Source organism: Oryzias melastigma, linkage group LG17, assembly GCF_002922805.2.
Source record: "Oryzias melastigma strain HK-1 linkage group LG17, ASM292280v2, whole genome shotgun sequence".
In the NCBI taxonomy this organism is placed as follows: Eukaryota; Metazoa; Chordata; class Actinopteri; order Beloniformes; family Adrianichthyidae; genus Oryzias; species Oryzias melastigma.
The window spans coordinates 20034565-20050084 of NC_050528.1; the positions used below are offsets into that span (position 1 = coordinate 20034565).

General features: G+C 38.3%; 1 protein-coding gene across 1 annotated transcript; it reads left to right on the forward strand.

The window, feature by feature from the left end:
* The first annotated feature begins 553 nt into the window (after window positions 1–553).
* Window positions 554–13603, forward strand: klhl20 (kelch-like family member 20). The gene is made up of 14 exons (XM_024273761.2): window positions 554–705; window positions 1929–1992; window positions 3673–3930; window positions 4030–4138; window positions 4957–5163; window positions 8208–8366; window positions 8483–8577; window positions 8707–8822; window positions 9058–9241; window positions 9320–9463; window positions 10271–10404; window positions 10494–10702; window positions 10771–10877; window positions 11771–13603. Exons 2-14 carry the CDS (start codon window positions 1970–1972, stop codon window positions 11853–11855), a joined length of 1830 nt encoding a protein of 609 aa, XP_024129529.1. The 5' UTR covers window positions 554–705; window positions 1929–1969; the 3' UTR covers window positions 11856–13603.
* Window positions 13604–15520: the final 1917 nt, after the last annotated feature.

Genomic DNA, 15520 nt, shown 5'->3' on the forward strand with positions numbered 1-15520 from the left:
CCAGGAGGATTTGGTGTGAGAACGGTTGCAGAGGATGGTAAGAAGGAGCCAAAAGGCAAAGAAGGAAATACAGGTCAATTTTTATGACCCTCCACTAAATAGCAAATACGACTACTAAATATTAACAATGTCATTGTCCTTTTAGGACAATGTTTGACACATTTTATGATTTTTTTTTCATTGAACATTTGAAGAATCCTGTACAAAATATACACTATACGAAAACCAAAATATAAACATAACAATTCTAGATATGTCACAATTACTCTTAACTTTTTAACTACAATTGACAAAAAGAACATAAATAATAAAATTTATCACAAACTGTGATAAAGAATAACTAAATTAAAAATCCACAGAGGAAGGACAAAAATGTATAAATAAAATTAAATACAATTAAAAATGCTAGAGTTAATTTATGTAACTAGTCCTAAGGATTTACATATGTTAATATTTTTTTTAGCCTTTGTATGTTTTGGCACAGAAATTAATTTTAAATATGGCTCAAATTCCAGTTTCCAAATTTTATGACGATTCAGATTGACGTCATTGCTTTATTTTGAAAGCGTCGCCTCCGGAAGAAGCTCTGCGTTGGCGACATGCGCATTTGAGAGGAAGAAGTCCAACAGCTTTTAGCAACAACAGAGAATTGTAAACACCGGGCAGCTGTGTGGCTTTTCTGTCAGTTTGTGATGGAAATATAAGGTAAAACAATCCTTACGCATTCTCTCTTTTTTTGCAGCGCAGCTTTTTTCTGTAGTTCCTGTAGTTTCGTGTTGTCAAAACCGTCGTTAGCATACATCTTATGCAGTGTTTGTTTCCTTAGCTAACGTAAAGGTGGCTCAAATAGCCAACAATACCTTAATTAGTTTAACAAATTCGTAACAAATGCATAATTAGATGTAATGTGCTAACTTTGACGCTAATAGTTACACTAAAAGGAGTCCGAAGTGAACTTCCTACCGCACTGTTAGCACCAAACGAGCTTCAAAGTGAAGTCAGTAATGGTCCCTCTTACAAGAAATTATTATGAATTACATTAAATATTTCTACCCAAGCCACTAATGTTTTTCTATTGAAAATAAAATGGAAATAGAAAGCCTATCATTCGAAGCTAGCAGTCGTGCTAGCTTGTATGCTAAGCTCCATGCTTAGCAGTTAGGAATGCACAGCCAAGGACAAAGAAAGAACGCTAAAATAATCGACACAGGCAGAAACGGTGAAATCAGTAAGAGAGGACTGTCTTGTCTAAAGTAAATAAATAAAACAAAATCTCTGTGTTTAGCTTTCTCCAGATGAAGCCTGTCCAGCGAGTCTTTGGTCGCAGCCTTGTTCTATATTTAATGAAGTGGCCGTTCCCCATTACTCAAAGCCGTGAACTTCCCTTCAATCGTCTTGGCAGCACCACAGTCTGTGTTTAACTCCAGATCGTCTTCATACTTTGGCAGGATTTGTGAAATACAATCTAAAGTTGGGACTTTTTGTTTGAGATTTGATTCTCAGCTACTTTGAACATCAAGAGTTAGTAAATAAAAATAAAACTGTACCCCTAGCATAAAATAAGTGTTTACTCCATAGTATTAAATGTTAAATCTGTAGATTATAATAAATGAATCATGTTTTCCTGGTAAACATATTTCCAAATCGGCTGTGGTTTTATATGCTGGAGGACAGCTGATGATGAGTAAAGATGATTGTATCAACACAAAGTCCAGCTAGTTCTGTGGTCAGTTTGTTTTTATTATCTTTACTAAATACTGGAACACATCGGTTAAGGAGAGATTACAAGGAGAAGACAGCTACACATGAGTTTATTTAGTCCCTGTAGGCGTATTTACACTGTAGGGATTTTAATTCAATTATATAAATACATTTTAGAAGGTTCACATGCAGTGGAAAAATCACATTTTCGTTTTTTATCTTTACAGGCTGATTTGAAGGTGTTGGACCAAAAGTTTTTCTTCAATCCATGGACGCAAAGCCAATGCGAAGGTAGATGTGCCGTCACTGTTCTATGGAAATCTGTCCAGCATGTTGAAGGGTGAACTTGGTTATCTGGGGGGAAAAATAATAATAATTGTTGCTATTAAAAAAAATAATATATTATAAAAGTCTTTTGCTTAAAGCGAAGCAAGATCTTAGTTTGAATTTTAGATTAGATAGTAGTTGATCTAAAAAGCTCCAAGTCAAAATAAACCCAGTTTGTCCTAATGTGATATGAATATTTTTATTTTTCAAGACCAAATTGGGATTTGATTAATAACACTTCCATGACAACCTGTCAATTTATTGATTAAAAATTCTGTTAAAAATTGGTTTGCTTATAATATTTTAAAATTTCCTGAATGTTTTAGAAGTTAAAGGGAAACAGTTTGATAGATTTATCTAAATGTTCCAAAAACGTCCCGGGTCTGTTGTTTCAGATGTCTTTATCACTGTTATAACTATGTTACATGATGGTAATGTGTCGTTTCCCCTTCATGACATCTTTGGTTTGCTCCATGCTGTCTGGTAAATATAGACTTTGTTCAGGAGTTTGACAGTCAGCTCTGCCCTTTAAGTGTCACAGCTGATGTGGAGTCCATCTGTCAGACTTGGCTTAAGTGACATGACATCACACACCTCCTAATTATTCATGCTCTCATTTAGGTGATACAGTAAAACGAACTGCTTTGTAAAGATTGTGCTAAAATGGAAACAAGTTTCAAAGGTTTTGCTGAAAAATGTCTGAGCCTCTCGAGGGTGACAGCTGTTAAAGTTGATGCCAGGAAGCCTTGGTTGGTTCCTGTGTCAACAGCTTTAAAAAGGCGGTCGGGATGCATCGGGAGGACGGACTTGTGTGGATATGGTTACACCTTATGCTACGTCTGATGGTCACTGACTCCAGTATATTTAATTTTATTCTTGCTCTCCGGGTTTAGTTATATTCCAGTTTTGTGTCATCACTGTATGCTGGTAATATGCAATATATATTTTGTGTCTTCCTTTTATATAATTGCTGAAAATGAACATTGCCCTGCTTCCTTAGCTTCTGTTTCCTCTACTTAGTTGATCTTTTAGAACTGGACTGGATTTGTTATTTAGGTTAAAAGTGTTATTAACACGCAACAACAGTAACAGTTTAAAAAACATCAGAGAAATCTATTCTCTTACATTAACGTGAATGACTTGGATAAAAAAATCTCATTTGATTTTAATGTTTTAAACTAGATTTTCGAGTTTTTGTCTTTTGCTAAATGTGCTTTTAAGTCTGTCTATACATGCATTCTGATTAAAATTTTGATTTTGGTGTTTTTAATATGTTCTTTTGGAGTTTTTCTCATTATGAAAGGCATATGTATAGAAAATTAAGCCTAAAATGTTTTTTCTGACTATTTCTTTACTTAAAATCAGAAGCAGATGACAAACTGTCATGTAAAAATATTCTGTACTGGCTACAAGCTCCCTGCTCCGCTCCATTCTATTGCATCCATTTGCAGACCAATAGATCCATGAACGTCTTAGTTTTCCTCATCTGAGCTGGGAAAACAACATAATCCTAATTAAAAGACCACTGGGAACACTCTTAAAATGAATAAGAAACAACTGAAGTGTGACCTATGCATTTTAGTCAAAGTTTTGTGACACATATCATACATATAGTAACTAATAAATTCTGCTTTTCCCATCAAGGGCCACTAGCGCACGTCAAGACACTACTGGAATGGACATCACCAGTCGCTGTACTCTGGGGGACCCCAACAAGCTCCCTGAAGGGGTCCCCCAGCCAGCGCGCATGCCTTACGTCTCAGACAAACACCCACGGCAGACCCTGGAAGTGATCAACCTGCTGAGGAAGCACAGAGAACTCTGTGACGTGGTGCTGGTGGTGGGCGCCAAGAAGATTTACGCTCACCGTGTGATCCTGTCGGCCTGCAGCCCTTACTTCAGGTAGGAGAGGAGACTGTGGAGTCATGCCGACCTTCCTCTCTGTGAAACCAACAGAGTTGGCTGGAACAGTAAAGTGTGTGTTTGGCTGGTGTTTTTTAGGGCGATGTTTACGGGAGAGCTGGCAGAGAGCAGACAGACTGAAGTGGTGATCCGGGACATCGATGAGAGGGCCATGGAGCTGCTTATTGACTTTGCCTACACCTCCCAGGTAAGAGCAAACACTTGAAGCACATTTTCAAGCAGTTCCACGATGAAGCTAAAGGGTGAAAAATATGTTTGTTGATATTCTTCAATAAAATGCATCTTTAAAGCAACTTTAAAATACTTTACAGGAATATTTTGGCTTTAAAAAATAAGCCAATTTGACTCACTTTTTGTCCTTATCTTTAATCGAAACAAAGTAAATGTATGGAGTCATAGTTGGAGAAAAAAATGAGCCTCCTTGTTTTAAGTTCATATCCTGTTTTTTATTGTTTTAACTTTGACAAATTAGAAAATGGGGTCAAGATTCACAGCATTATTTCATGCACATTTATATATTTCATTAAATTCAAATTCAACTTTATTTATACAGACTTCTCTTGCTTTCAAGCATCTCGAAGTGCTTTATACAATAAGATAAATAACAGTAAGACAAAAAGTAGAAAAAGCAATCATAATAAAAAGTAAATAAAGACACATTAAAGCATAAAAAAATCCAGCACACATACACATCCTGCAAGTACAATCTAAAAATGTGTAAAATCAAATAAAAACATGTACATGTAAAAGCTAAACTAAAAAGATGAGCTTTAAACCTCTATGTGCAGCTTCTCCTCTCCTGAAGAATCTGCAGACATTTTGATGATCAAGCACATGACAGTCATTTATTTGCTCAGAGTGGACTAAGATGCCCTCTTAAAATTTGAATAGATCCTATAAAAGATCTTTAGAGACCTCATATCTAGGTAGAACTACACATGCTGCATGATAGATTTAATTTTTTAATGCATCACTAAAACCTTTAAAACTCTTTTGTTCTCCCAGGTGATTGTAGAGGAGGGAAACGTCCAGACGCTGCTCCCCGCCGCCTGCCTTCTCCAGCTGGCTGAGATCCAGGAGGCCTGCTGTGAGTTCCTCAAAAGGCAGCTGGATCCATCCAACTGCCTGGGCATCAGGGCGTTCGCAGACACGCACTCCTGCAGGGAGCTGCTGCGCATCGCAGACAAGTTCACCCAGCACAATTTTCAGGAGGTGAGAGCACTAATGCAAAAGAAAATGATACGGGAGGATGAAAGACGCTCCATCCTGTAAGGCTGTATTAGTATCGTCTTTTTTTTTTTGAGTAATTTGTTACAGTCTATCCAGTTTTGTCAGTTTAGTGCTCTTTTGTGGCTCTCTGGTAAAAGGAAAAAAAAGTTTTAATTTCATAAAGTAACTGTAAAATCATAAGTAAATAGTAAAAGTAACTTACCACACTATGAGGTTCCTGACCACAATACTCATAATACTCCAACAATCCATAAAGCTCGAATGAAAGTTGACTGAAAACGTTTTGACAGATTTTTTTAGCTCCGTTTACTACAGAAAATCTACAGCCAAAGCTGAATTTCTAATGAACTCCAGCAGCTCTGCAGAAAATATGTCTTTAAAAATGACACAGGCTTTTTGATTTAGGTTAAATCGATATAATCATAATTAAAAGACCACTGGGAACAATTTTACAATGGAAAAAAATATAGTTGGAGAAGAACTTTAAGGAAGCTGTTTGTTTACAGTAAACGCAAATCACTGCTGACATTACACTACCTACTACTTTTTAATTTTGTTGCTTAAAGATGACTCTCAGAGTCTCTTTTACTTTGAAAGGAAGTCTCTCAAAGTTATAAACATTTCATATTTTGAAAAAAGGTTATTTTCTCTTAATAATTTATGACCCCAAAACCCAATTGTTCATTTATGTTGAACATTATAGCAACAATAACATGAGTCTAAATCTCATCTCTCTAAAGGGTGAAGTAAGACTTTGTGGCTCCTGCTGGGTTGTTGTCAGTGAGAATTCTACTTGAAAGGGCATTTGTACATGCAGACCTCTGGTATAGTGGCAGAAGTTGAGTTCTATAAATACTTCCTAAGTGTTGATTTTGAGTTTGTTACCTTAGAAGGTAACTGATAATTAATGGCTTCTGTAAAAGAGAACAAGTACCAAATTTAGGAATTACAGGTTGTATTTGTTGCAGCCTTTACCCTTTAACCTTCCTCTTGTGTTCGCTTTCTGCTACCATCTCTGATGTTAACGGGTCGGTTTTGACCCGTGTCTTATTTCAGCTGTAAAATACACTAAAAACAATTAGCTATCATCCAATTTGTTTCTCATCTCTTGGTTACCTTGTTAGGCTTCCATATCCATGAAAATATTGGTTTTAATATTTTTGTTGTGGGCCTCTGGGCCTTTTTTTGTCAGTATACCCCTCGATTTCAATTTAAAAAATGGTAAAATTAACCTCAACAGAGTCATATAAATAAATAAAAGGTTGTTGTGTTATCTGACTATTACTAAGCACTATTAGAACACATCTTTTAAATTAATTTGTTTTATTTAATTTTTCATTTTAATATTATTAACTATAGTAACATCTATGGTGTTACGGGTCAATTTTGACCCATATATATTTATTTCAAGAAAAAGGCAAAAAAGTATTTTTTTAGCAATAGAACGTTAATATAAACACAAAATGAAAAGCAGAACAGGTCATAGCAAAAAACATAGATTTGCAAGGTCAAACAAATGACAACCAATCCATCAAATCAAACCAAAATACCAAATCAGAGTAAACGTCTCTGTGTGCAAGAACATGCATGTGTATGTGTGTGTTTAGAGGTATGTGTGGCAAAAAGTGACACTTTTAGTGTGTTCTTTGCAGAGATATTTCTTGCACTTGAAGCACAATACGTTTTTCTTTCTATCCTTAACTGCTTGGGCAGACTTGACACCTCTTTCTTTTAGAATCAGGTGGCCTGAGTGGGATTGTGGCTGTTCTGGTTGGTGTTGAGGCAGGGCTGGCTGTGGAGGATGCTGTTGCGGATGCTCTTTGTGTTGCTTATGGCGTGGACGGAGTATGTATGTACGTATGTAAATACTGGGTATATATTGCCGGAAGGGGCATCCAGTGTCACCTCTGGCCCTGGGTTGAACATCTGTGGAAGGAGCTGCGTCCATCTCTCCAAGACATCCCTGATGGGGGCAAGCTTGTCTGATCTTGCTCTGGTATCTGTTGTCAAATCTAAGGATTCTTGATATCATGCGAAAGGTCTGAAGTGACATTGTTGCACGGAAAATATTTCTGCCTGTCGATGCATCCAAAAGATCAGTGGCCTCATTGCAGGATCTGTACACTCCAGCAAGAAGAACACCAATATAGGCATCCAGGTATTCCTCATCAATGTCTTTCCACATGTCACCATGGACTTTTTTTCCTTCCAAGTTTGTCATAGCAATGCTGACTCTTTTTAGTGACAATGGCATAAATAGCTCAAAAAATGTCTTGATGTCACTGACTCTTGTCACAGCAAACCTTGTGATTCCAGGGGTCATTTTGATGACATTTGCAGCAGCTGCCCTGCCATGTTCATCATGAGGTATTCAGCTGAAATTAGAGATGTGCACTGCAAGTCTAATGACCACTCAAATTAGTGAATTGACGTAACATGTCTGGACATTCCCATCTTTGTTTGTTTTGTTTTTTTGAAGGTATACTGGAAAACAGGGCAAAATGAGAATCCCCAAAAGCTCACATGATTGGTTGAGGAGCTGGCTGTCAGTGTTTTGGCTGACAGTGCACTTATGATTTAAGTTTTGGTTCTAATTATTGCTTTATGATCTTACTTTTATAACTGGGTCGAAACCGACCCGAACAACACAAAGGTCATAATTTCAACCAGAGCATTTTATAATTTAGTGAAAAGATTTTTTTTGTTTTATTTTGTTGAAATAGAGATTCTTGACAAAGTCAAAAAGCCTTGACGCAATAAACTAATTTACATGTTTTTTAATGCATTTAAAACTTGAAAACGGGTCGGTGGCGACCCGAACACCAGAGGAAGGTTAAGAAATCCCATCCACAGAAAAGCATTGGCTGAGTACAGTTCATGGTTTCCATTGATGCAGTTTTTTTCTGAACCGTCGACTTCATTCTGTTCCTGTAGCTGCAAAATCCAAACAAGAGACAGAAGTGAAATTGGTTTTGATTCAGTGGTGGACGAGGAGAGACTTAAAGAAACTCTGTGTTGCCCTGTAGGTTATGGAAAGTGAAGAGTTCATGCTGCTGCCTGCCAACCAGCTGATTGACATCATCTCCAGCGACGAGCTGAACGTACGCAGTGAAGAGCAGGTCTTCAATGCTGTCATGGCCTGGGTCAAATACAGCATCCAGGAGCGCCGGCCTCAGCTGCCACAGGTCTGTTACTGGAGAAAATAAATCTTTTTGTCAGAAGCAAACCCCATAGTGTTTCTGTTTAGAAAGTAACTCGAGTTACTTATGATGTGTGAGCCCACTTTCACCTTTCTCTGCAGGTTCTGCAGCACGTCCGCCTGCCGCTGCTCAGCCCCAAGTTTCTAGTCGGAACTGTGGGTTCAGACCCACTCATCAAAAGCGATGAAGAGTGCAGGTGAGTGGAGGTTATTGCATGTTAAAGATCTGCATCCAAAACTTAACTCTAAGATAAAAACTGTTGTTTATTAAAGCAACAGTATCAAGATATTCACTCAAAACATTTTGTCTTTCTGCCTTTTCTCAGAGACCTGGTAGACGAAGCCAAGAACTACCTGCTTCTGCCACAGGAGAGGCCGCTGATGCAGGGCCCCAGAACCCGGCCCAGGAAACCCATCCGATGTGGAGAGGTTCTTTTTGCAGGTTGGCCCTGAAGTGCAAATCAACAAATTACAAAAAAGAATCATAATGATCACAACAATGAAAAAAAAAATAAAAAATCAAAACAAATGATAAAAAAAACATTACATTTTAAAAATTAAAAACAAATTCCAGAATTTACTTAAAGCATTTAAGAAACAACGTTATTTCCAGAAATCAAAATGAAATGTTAAGCTGTTCATTTCCATGTTAAATCATTTTGCTCTTTGTTGGTCAGTCGGCGGCTGGTGCAGTGGAGACGCCATTTCCAGCGTGGAGCGCTACGACCCGCAGACTAACGAGTGGCGCATGGTAGCGTCCATGAGCAAGCGGCGGTGCGGAGTTGGGGTCAGCGTCTTGGATGACCTGCTTTACGCAGTGGGAGGTCATGACGGCTCGTCTTATCTCAACTCTGTGGAAAGGTTGTTACTTCAGTCTCGTATTTTTCTCTCATCAGTTCTTCTGTTCGTCATTGGTGACTTTATTTTTTTACCATCCAGGTATGATCCAAAGACGAACCAGTGGAGCAGTGATGTGGCCCCCACCAGCACGTGTCGCACCAGTGTGGGCGTTGCTGTGCTTGGTGGTTATCTATACGCTGTGGGCGGACAGGATGGAGTGTCCTGCCTAAATATTGTTGAAAGGTGAAAGATGGAATGCATTTATTCACATTTCCTCTCTTTTTTTTTTTTTCTGGTATAAATGAATCTAATAAACTGCAGCTTTTTAATGATTTTTAGTAGTTTAGCACCTTATCTTTTCACATTTCATTAAAAAAACAGAATAATCATCTTTTGATCTATTTTAAAATAGTTTTTAAATTACAATTATGCCATTTTTAGCTAAAATAATTTTAAAAACTCATTTTTTTAGCACTTTTTTTTGATGCATCAGTTCTGCATTAACTGAGCAAACACCATTACACTAGCTGCTGTTTACTCCATCGTCACAATGCTGAGTCCTCAGCTGCTGCAGAAAATAGATGCCAGGAATGTTTCAGCTGAAGTCACAAATTATGCAAAGGTGGTGGTTGCATTCCAACACTAAGCTCAGCAGTTTATAATTCACCGTTTGTTAACCAGATGGGTGGAGGTGAGGCACTTCTGCTAAGGCTGTACATGCTAATGGTCTGGAAACATTGTGAAAACAATATTTAAAACAACTTTTAATGATCCTGATTTTTTAACCAAGATTTATGGCAGTCAGATACCAACTCAGTGGCCTTGTGGTAGAGTGTCTGCCCTGAAACTGGAAGGTTGTGAGTTCAAATCCATGGCCGACTCTATAAATGGGACCCAATGCCTCCTTGCTTAAGGTTGGATTGGATATTTTTCACATGGAAACTTCAAACGTTTGTATTCAATTGAGAGATTCATCAGTGGAGAATGTGAACGTCATAATCTTCTGATGCCAGGTTTTTATTCCTAGTCTGTATGTTGTCACGGCTGCAGGTATGACCCAAAGGAGAACAAATGGACTCGAGTGGCCTCCATGAGCACCAGGAGACTGGGTGTTGCTGTTGCCGTCTTGGGAGGATTTCTTTATGCTGTCGGGGGGTCTGATGGGACATCTCCATTAAATACAGGTGAAATACTCAGTTTAATGTCTATGAAGAGTTATACCTCTGATGTCCAGCTAAGGTTTTGCGTTCAACTCTGTTTTCCTGGCTCTCAGTGGAGCGATACAACCCACAAGAAAACCGCTGGCACACCGTGTCTCCCATGGGAACCCGGAGGAAGCACCTCGGCTGTGCGGTCTACCAGGACATGATTTACTCCGTCGGAGGGAGAGACGACACCACGGAGCTGAGCAGCGCCGAGCGTTACAACCCTCGGACCAATCAGTGGTCTCCTGTCGTTGCCATGACGTCCAGGCGGAGCGGGGTGAGTGTGCTTTTCCAACATGAAAGCCTGTTGTGGGAGGCGGACGTGTAATTGGTGCCTCTGCGTAGGTGGGTTTGGCCGTGGTGAACGGCCAGCTGATGGCAGTCGGGGGCTTTGATGGGACGACGTATTTAAAAACGATAGAAGTCTACGACCCGGACGCCAACACATGGAGGTAATGGGAACTTTTTCAGTGGCACATGTAAAAAAAATGTTTTTAAACCTTTAATAGTAACAGTTGTTTTCTTTATTCATCACAATCTCTCAAAATGTGTTACAGTAAAATATTTCCAGAATAACTTTTACTTCTAAAATCACTCAAGAAATTGTAATTTTTTATGTTCTAGATGCTTGAATTGTGTGAAATAAAGAGATTTTTATTTTCAGCAACTTTTTCCTTATGAGAAAAATATTCCATTCATTTCGTTTTCATGAGGCCAAAAAACAACAAATGTTATCCTAACACACTGCTGAATAATCAACTCTGATTGGCCCTTCTTTTTTTTATGCATCACAGAATCTCTCAAAATCTGTTTTAATGAATAAAATTGCCTCTTTTTTTTCAGAATGAGCTTTTTTTTAATCTTTTAGATGCTTAAGTTGTGTCAAATAACAAAAAAAAGCAATAACAGATTTGTATTTTCAGCAAAATTTTCCTTAAAAACTTTAGGAAATGTATCAGTTTTTTTAGGATATAATAATAGTTTAAAATCTAATAAACCAGCACAAGTGGTTTTGTTTGTCTGGATGATTTAATTTGTGTTAGAGCTTCTTGAAAGGGAGATTTTTGGATCATTCTGTAAATTGTAAAGCAGTTTCTGTCCAGTTGAAGGCAAACGCTCTATTTTTTTTTATTCAGTGATTTTCTTGTTTCCTTTATTTTTGTATTTTAATTGATTTTATTCATATTTTATTTTCTGTCCAGCAATTTGGTCGCTCCTGCTTTTGAATGTGCTATATAAATGATAAATTGATTGATTGATTAAAGGGTTAAAGAATTTTCTTTGATTTGTCCTAAGTTTGGATTAAACCTGACCAAAAACTTTTTGTTTCTCTACGTTTTTCCAGGTTGTACGGAGGAATGAACTACCGGCGGTTAGGTGGAGGGGTCGGTGTCATCAAAATGACTCACTGTGAATCTCACATATGGTAACACTGCCTCCTCCTCCTCCTCCTCCTCCTCCCTCTGCTGGCACCTTCACTCCTCATCATGTTGCAGCGGGACGCTTCTTTTCACCAATGCCTCCGAAAGAGACGGCGGGAATGACAGAAGGGTGGGGATGGTGAAGGGAAAAGTAAAACTGTTGAACTGGAGTTCATCTCCCCTCCCTCTGCTCAAAGGTCATTAACTTTTCACCAAGTTTACAGCACGTCACAACGCTTCCAGTAGAGAGGAAAGAACGTCTCCCCCTGCAAGACGGGGTTTCCAAGCACCTCTGCCTGGACTGGAATTTTGAAAGAACAGGCTGCTGTAACCGTTATCGCCGAAGACTGACTTTAAAGTTCAGAGGGATTAGAAGTTAAACGTCGATTCACTTGAAGAATCGGCGCTGGTCTGACTTTCAAACGGCTCTGGATCATCATGACAGAACGGTTTGTATTTACTGGAAGAAGTACATCTGTGATTTCTCATTCTGTAAACCCAATCGACCACATTTGAAAATATCTAAACAAATAAGACGGACTCAATTGTTAACTCGGTGACAGTAAAAGCAGAAAACATTCAGCTTTTTTAGAGGAATTCCCCAAACTTCAAGGTTCAAAGAAACACCCTGTTGTTAAGTTGGATATTTCTGTGTGGCCGATGAGACGAGTCATGTCTGATTGTACTGATTTCTGTCACCAAAGAAGGTCTGAAGAACTGTCCTGCATGTCGGCTGAAGGAAACCGGCTCTGTGGCATTCCTTCAGAACTAAAGAGGAAAAGAATTCGGCTACAGCAGCAGGGCAAAGTTTTCTTTATGTTCGTGTGTATACACTATAAACGTCTTCTTCTGTGATGATCAACACAGTTTAACTTAAGGGTGGATTTAGTTTGGAAGGTTCTCTCAGAGTTTATTGCACTACAGGTAAACATGTATTTTTTAGATTTTATCAATTTTTGTTAATTGTGTTTTTAATGTGGGCGCTGTCGGATCAACAGAAATCAATTTTTGGATGAGTTTGGAACCAGACATTTCAGATACTCTTTATTTAAAGGGCGTGCAGGTCATCATGACTCGGCGTTTCACGTCGTCTCTGCAGCAAACTCAGAGGTAATCAGGGCTGACACACGGAGACGAGCGAAGCATCATTTTCAATAAAAGGACCTAGCTTGAATGTCTGTTTCAGTGATCGTGTCACTTCAGCTGTTCATTCTATGTGTGTGAGGTTCACGTCTGCCTTCACTTAAAAAAAAAAAAAAATGTTTGTGTTTGTATTAAAATTTCCTGAATGTCGACATGCTGTGCTGTCAGTCGTTGGGGGAAAATGTGACTCCGTTTGGCCATCTGTGCCCGCCTTTTCCTGCAGAGCTGTTTGAAACTCCACTCACTTTAAGACCTCTCGTTCTTTTTTTTCTTTTTTTTTTCCATTTTTCCAGGTGAAAAGAATCACTTTAAATTTTTAAAAGTAAGTTGATATGCTGTGATGTGACTGAACTATTTTTTTCCTTTTTTAAAAATGAAGTTTTGTTCCATCAGCTGAAAAGTTTAGTCCTTCATTTTCTTGTTTTTTACCCAGAACCCCACCTCTGATCCTAAACTGAGTGGAGTTTCCTGTGTAATCTCCTAACAGTTTGTTGTGATCGTCAGTTGGCCTTAAGAAAGTGATGAATATTCAGATGTCCTGTTGTTTAGCCTCTGATCACTGATGTAAGCTTTGTCATTTTGCTCATGATAAACAGAAAAATGCCCATCGTGAATCAAAGACAACTGGCTCATTTTGTTCCATTATAAAACATTTACACAAGACAAAAAGTCTGAGGATCCAGTGAGAGTGAACATGGAACTCCACAGGAATTTAAAATGTTGATGTTTTTATTAGTAAATTTACTGTTAAATCAGAATTTTGCTTCACCTTCATACACCAGGGCAGGAATAACTAAAGCAAAAATGTATCAAAAACATTTTTTTCTTCATTTAGTTTGTGAAACGGAGGATGCTGTGTTATTTATTTCAGTGTCTGGTCAGATAATCCACCCCCCCCCCTCGCCCCCTCCAGCTGAGTTTGTGTCCAACTCCATTAATATTTTCTTCTATTTTGGTTCTGCTCACAAAATTGATCATCTGTTTTGTTCAGCAGCACGGAGTGACAGAAGGGAACTTTGATTTGGTTGCGGATCAGCAGATCCCCCTTTTTTATTTCCAAACTGCAGATGGGGAATTCAGTTCAGATGTCAGCAGGGAAGAAAGATGGATGTTCAGTCCAAGTCAGCAGACGACGACGGACGACCACGGATCTTTCTCTCCTCAGCAGCAGCCAGAAGCTGATCTGTGCTTAAATTTCCACTGTTAGGCCTCCCTTTGGTTTGCCAAATGGTAATTTAAATGGGAACCTAAAGACCTACTCTGATGAAAAGGATGTTTCAGGTGTTTTTAACATGCGCTTTTCTGATGAAGGATATATATGAAGAACATTTACTTTAAAAGTGAATTTCTTAATATTTATTCAAATAGTAAATCATGAAAAATAATGTATTTGTGACATAAAAAATATACTAGGCTCTGCACCATTCTGATGCATCCATTTGACTCAGAGGCACATTTCTAATGAAGTACTGCTGCTTTGCAGAAAGTATGTCCTAGAAACAACTTAAAGTTATAAATTATGGCTAAAATTGGCATAATTATAAATTTAAAAACAATGGGAACCATTTAAACTTGGATCAAATGATGATCAGGTCTTTAAAGAGAGGAGGAAGCTATAAGAAAAATAAATTCTGTAGTGGATTTAATTGATATAATCCCAATAATCTTTTTGATTATTCATATTTTGCTTTACACAAAACAAAGTGTAATCTGAGTGTTATGGACCAAAATAATTACCAAACCTTGCATCATGTTTTTCTCCCAGCTCTACTTTTTTTGCTGCTGCTGTCATTATGCAGCTTCCGACTTAAAGTTTGTAGAGCAAGTTGCACACTTTCATGTTGGAGGCAAAGCAACAGAACACTCTGCTCATGTTTTGGCAGTACATCCTCTTTCCTCCCCACGGTTCATGTTCTTTTTTAACAGAATGAAGAAAAGAGGGAAAAAAGAGCAGCTGTGACACGTCTTTTCTGTCTTATTTTAAGTAACCTGCCCAAGTGAAAGTCTCCTGCAGCTGAAATAGGTCACACTGTGCTTTAGAGTATCGTATTTTTTTTAAATCCACCACACACTGAAGTCATAATTTCAATAGCAAAGAGAAATCAAAATAAGAAAAGTTTGTTCTCGAAGCTTTCTTCATGTTTAAAATGTCAAGTTCCTGTAGTGCAGCTCCATTCATGTTGGACAGTTTTTAAAAAAAGATCAGAGTTGGTGCTGTGTCTTGTTTCCAATGTTGGGGAAATCTGGCATTACCCACAATGCAGCTCAAGTGCTGACAGCTGAGTCAGTAGCAGCAAACATAGCCTGAAGCCCTTCACACTGCGATGAAGAGAAGGATGTAGAAGGTTTTTTTCCCATAACTCCACATGCCAGTTCTTTTTAGTCTTCAGAAATGTAATCTTAAGTTTCAAATATAAACTCAGCAAGAGTTGAGCACGCTCAGTGCACTCGGTGCACGCTGAGAATATGCAGGGAACAATAATGTATTTCCTCAAATGACCACTAGGGGCTGGTTTTAGGTGGGACCAATT

Excerpts from the sequence above, each read along its gene's own strand:
- klhl20 (XM_024273761.2), top strand. The coding sequence starts at position 1,970 with ATGGACGCAAAGCCAATGCGAAG. Across the intron at positions 5,164-8,207 it reads CCCAGCACAATTTTCAGGAG|GTTATGGAAAGTGAAGAGTT; the intron begins GTGAGAGCACTA and ends GTTGCCCTGTAG. Across the intron at positions 8,578-8,706 it reads AAAAGCGATGAAGAGTGCAG|AGACCTGGTAGACGAAGCCA; the intron begins GTGAGTGGAGGT and ends GCCTTTTCTCAG.